The sequence below is a fragment of the Gastrolobium bilobum genome, unplaced genomic scaffold, assembly GCF_033153095.1.
Source record: "Gastrolobium bilobum isolate Gb01-03AN ecotype WA unplaced genomic scaffold, APGP_CSIRO_Gbil_v1 utg9238, whole genome shotgun sequence".
Classification (NCBI taxonomy): Eukaryota; Viridiplantae; Streptophyta; class Magnoliopsida; order Fabales; family Fabaceae; genus Gastrolobium; species Gastrolobium bilobum.
In genome coordinates, this window is record NW_026895853.1 from 1 (window position 1) to 3,452 (window position 3,452).

Here is a 3,452-nt window from a genome sequence, read left to right on the forward strand (position 1 = left end):
AAGCTCAACAGAACCAAGAGAAGAAGCAATGGGAGACAACAATGCACCTCCACCACCTCCGAGAACGTTGGGAGATTACATAACACCTGCTCGAGTTCCACAGACGGCGAGTATTGTTAGACCAAACGTGGATGCTAACAACTTCGAACTCAAGCCGGCACTTTTACAATTAATTCAGAAAGACCAATTTGCCGGAGGAAGCACTGAAGACCCTTACATCCATCTGGAAAACTTCTTGCTATATTGTGATACCTTGAAAATGAACGGGGTGTCTCGGGATGCTATTTTGCTCAGGTTGTTCCCATGTTCACTTAAAGACGAAGCAAGAGGATGGTTGCAATCGTTACCTCAAGGAAGCATCACTCACTGGGACGACTTGGCAACCAAATTTTTGGATAAATTTTTCTCATCTTCGAAGATGGCAAAGCTCAAGGCGGATATCACTTCTTTTGAACAAAAAGAAAGTGAATCTCTATATGAAGCATGGGAAAGATTCAAGGGACTACTCAGGAAGTGTCCCCAACATGGCATTGAAGCTTGGGAGCAAGCGAGAACCTTCTTCCAAGGGATGACGCCGAACACAAGAACAGTGGTGAATGTTGCATCAGGAGGGTCCTTGAAGACAAAAACTCCAGAGGAAGCCTTGGAATTACTAGAGTCTCTAGCCTCTCAGGAGTATGATAATGCTCCTGCACCACAGAGAAGAGCGGGGATTATGAAGCTTGATGGCTGTGATGCCATCTTGGCTCAGAATGAGCAGATTTTACAATCCAATAAGAAACAACAACAACAGCTAGATGCTCTCGCAAAACAATTTTCTGAATTTCAAGTTTCTTCTGTTAATACTCCTGCTATCATTTGTGATATTTGTGCAGGTACTCATGCTACTGAAGATTGCCAGGCACCCGAAACTGCAGATGTTAATGGAATTTGGCATGATCAAAAAGCTCCATATAATCCAGGAAGGAACCAATACGGCAATAATCAAAATCAAGGGTGGAGAAATAAAAATCAAAATCAACACCGGGGATTTAGTTACAGTTCGAACCATCAGCTGAATCCTCCTATGTCAGTGCAACAGCAACCTCCACAACAATCAGAATGGGAAAAGGCCTTTGCACAACTATCCAAGACCACATCGGACTACATTCAAAGTTCCAATAATTTCAGAGAGGACACTTCAGCCTTTATGCAAGAGACAATGGCCTCATTCCGGAATCAAGAAGCTTCTATCCGGAATCTTGAAACTCAGATTGGCCAGCTATCAAAGCAGTTCACTGAAAGAGTTCAAGGAACTTTTCCAGGTAACATTATTCCAAATCCAAGTAGGGAACACTGCAATGTGATTACTACTATGAGTGAGAAAGCCATTGAACCTGTGGTAAAGCCTTCAGTTGAGAAAAAGAAAGATGATGAACTTGCAACTGAAAAGGAAAAAGAAAAGGAAGTTGCCAAAGAATTTGCTGCAGAGAAAACTGTTCCTGAAAAGAAAGAGTTCAAATGGGAGAAAAAGAAAGCTCAAGAAAGGCAAGAAAAGCCATTGGAGCTCTCACCTTATGCAAAGATTCCATATCCGCAGAGGTTCAGAGAGGAAATCAAAAAGCAGCAGTATTCCAAGTTCCTTGACATTTTCAAGAAGCTGCAAATCAATATCCCGTTTACTGAAGCCTTGGAGAACATGCCCAATTACGCAAAGTTCATGAAAGATCTTCTATCACGAAAGCGTAAGCTACAAGAATGTGAGACGGTGACTCTGACAGAGGAATGCAGTGCCATTACCCAGAAAAAGTTGCCTCCAAAGTTTAAAGATCCAGGAAGATTCAGCATTCCATGCAACATAGGCAATATGGAAGTGAAAAATGTTCTATGTGATCTCGGTGCCAGCATCAACATGATGCCATTATTTATGATGAAGAAACTAGGGATCACTGAAGTAAGGCCAACCAAGACAATAGTTCAACTGGCTGACCGCTCTACAAAGCAAGCTTATGGCATTATTGAGGACATACTGGTAAAGGTTAACAAATTCATCATTCCTGTTGATTTTGTCATCCTTGATATAGAGGAAAATTCTACTATTCCTATGATCTTCGGAAGACCTTTCTTGGCAACCTCAGGAGCGCTGATTGATGTACCGAAAGGCGAGTTGATCTTACGGGTAGACGGGGAGCAAGCAATTTTCAAGTTCTTTGATAAAGAAGTTCCCTCACCTATAATTCAACCGGAAGATCAAGTCTACTATATTAGTGAAAAGAAAGGAGAAGAAGAGCACAAAGAGAATTCTTCTCAAGAAAGTAAGCCAAAGGTTAAAATGGAGAAGCTCAGGAGCAAGGAAAAACACGTAAACACAAAATTCAAAGCTATTGAGCCTACTTCATCTCACTCATATGCACAAGAGTACTATGGGAGGACACCATTTCTGAATGATAGAGCTTGGTCATCACCAAGCCCATGCTTTGAACCACCATGAACATAAAAGAGGTACGTCAGGCTCGTGACGTAAAACAAGCGCTTGTGGGAGGCAACCCAACTATATTTTTTATTTTCCAACATTTTAGTATAGTATTTTAAATTTAGTTTAGCTTATTTTAATTATTCTTAGCATAGTTTATTTTAGTCATATCATAAAAAAAAAAAAAAAATTGAGGTTAATGATCAAATTCTGTTGAGATGGACTTTCAGGTATAAGTGGGATTAAAGCATACACAGGTACGCAACTCTTATTCATTTATATGTTTTGTGTATGATATTGAGCAGAATTATTGAGGTGGAAGAATACACAGTAGAGATGAATGCAAGGAATAGGAAAATATGGAGAAAATTTTCTAAGTATTGAGAGCTTAAGCCCTTAAAGGAGGCTTAAGCCCCCAAAAAAGTGAAATTTCTCTCGGCCCTAGCGCGCTTAAGCGTGTTAAATAAAATTTTATCCCATTTCTCACTGCCTCAGCGCGCTTAAGCGCGAATCACTGCGCTTAAGCGCGTTCATCTTTGACATTATGCATACTATTAAAGTATTTCAGTTCCATATACTCATTATTATTTTCAGATGCATCTGAATATAAATCTGGGAATTGTTATGTGGAAATTGCACTAACTTTGCAAACATGTTGGATACTCGAATACTAATGCTGATATGGTTGCAGACACTACACATGATGCTGATAGAAATGATATTGCACCCACTACTGAAATTGATGAGGATTGACCATTGTCTCAATGTTTAGATTTTTTTCTTTTGTTGATTTTAGTTCATGTTGATATGAGATGTATATTGAGACTGATCTTGACGTGACTATGATTTTTTTTTGGATATGACATGCTGACGTAGTTTCTTTATCTGTGACATGTGTGCAGAGTACAATATCAAATTTTTCTGATTTCTTGCTCAGGATTCTTTTAGATTTAAGTTTATTGCTGAGGACAGCAAGATTTAAATCTGGGGATGGGTACCA

General features: G+C 39.5%; 1 protein-coding gene and 1 non-coding gene across 2 annotated transcripts; one reads left to right on the plus strand and one right to left on the minus strand.

The window, feature by feature from the left end:
- Positions 1-424: 424 nt before the first annotated feature.
- On the minus strand, positions 425-531 carry LOC133296434 (small nucleolar RNA R71). Its single transcript, XR_009749502.1, has one exon. It is a non-coding gene; the product is annotated as a small nucleolar RNA R71 (small nucleolar RNA).
- A 37-nt stretch (positions 532-568) lies between these two features.
- On the plus strand, positions 569-3,205 carry LOC133296424 (uncharacterized). Its single transcript, XM_061495408.1, has 3 exons — positions 569-1,381; positions 1,433-2,141; positions 3,144-3,205. The coding sequence occupies exons 1-3, from the start codon at positions 569-571 to the stop codon at positions 3,203-3,205; spliced, it is 1,584 nt and encodes a 527-aa protein (XP_061351392.1).
- Positions 3,206-3,452: the final 247 nt, after the last annotated feature.

Bases quoted from the DNA above. Each gene is read 5' to 3' on its own strand.
- LOC133296424 (XM_061495408.1), top strand. From the start codon at position 569: ATGACGCCGAACACAAGAACAGTGGTGAATGTTGCATCAGGAGGGTCC. The intron at 1,382-1,432 runs GTAAAGCCTTCA...GCAACTGAAAAG, and splicing joins AGAAAGCCATTGAACCTGTG to GAAAAAGAAAAGGAAGTTGC. The intron at 2,142-3,143 runs GCGAGTTGATCT...ATATGGTTGCAG, and splicing joins GCTGATTGATGTACCGAAAG to ACACTACACATGATGCTGAT.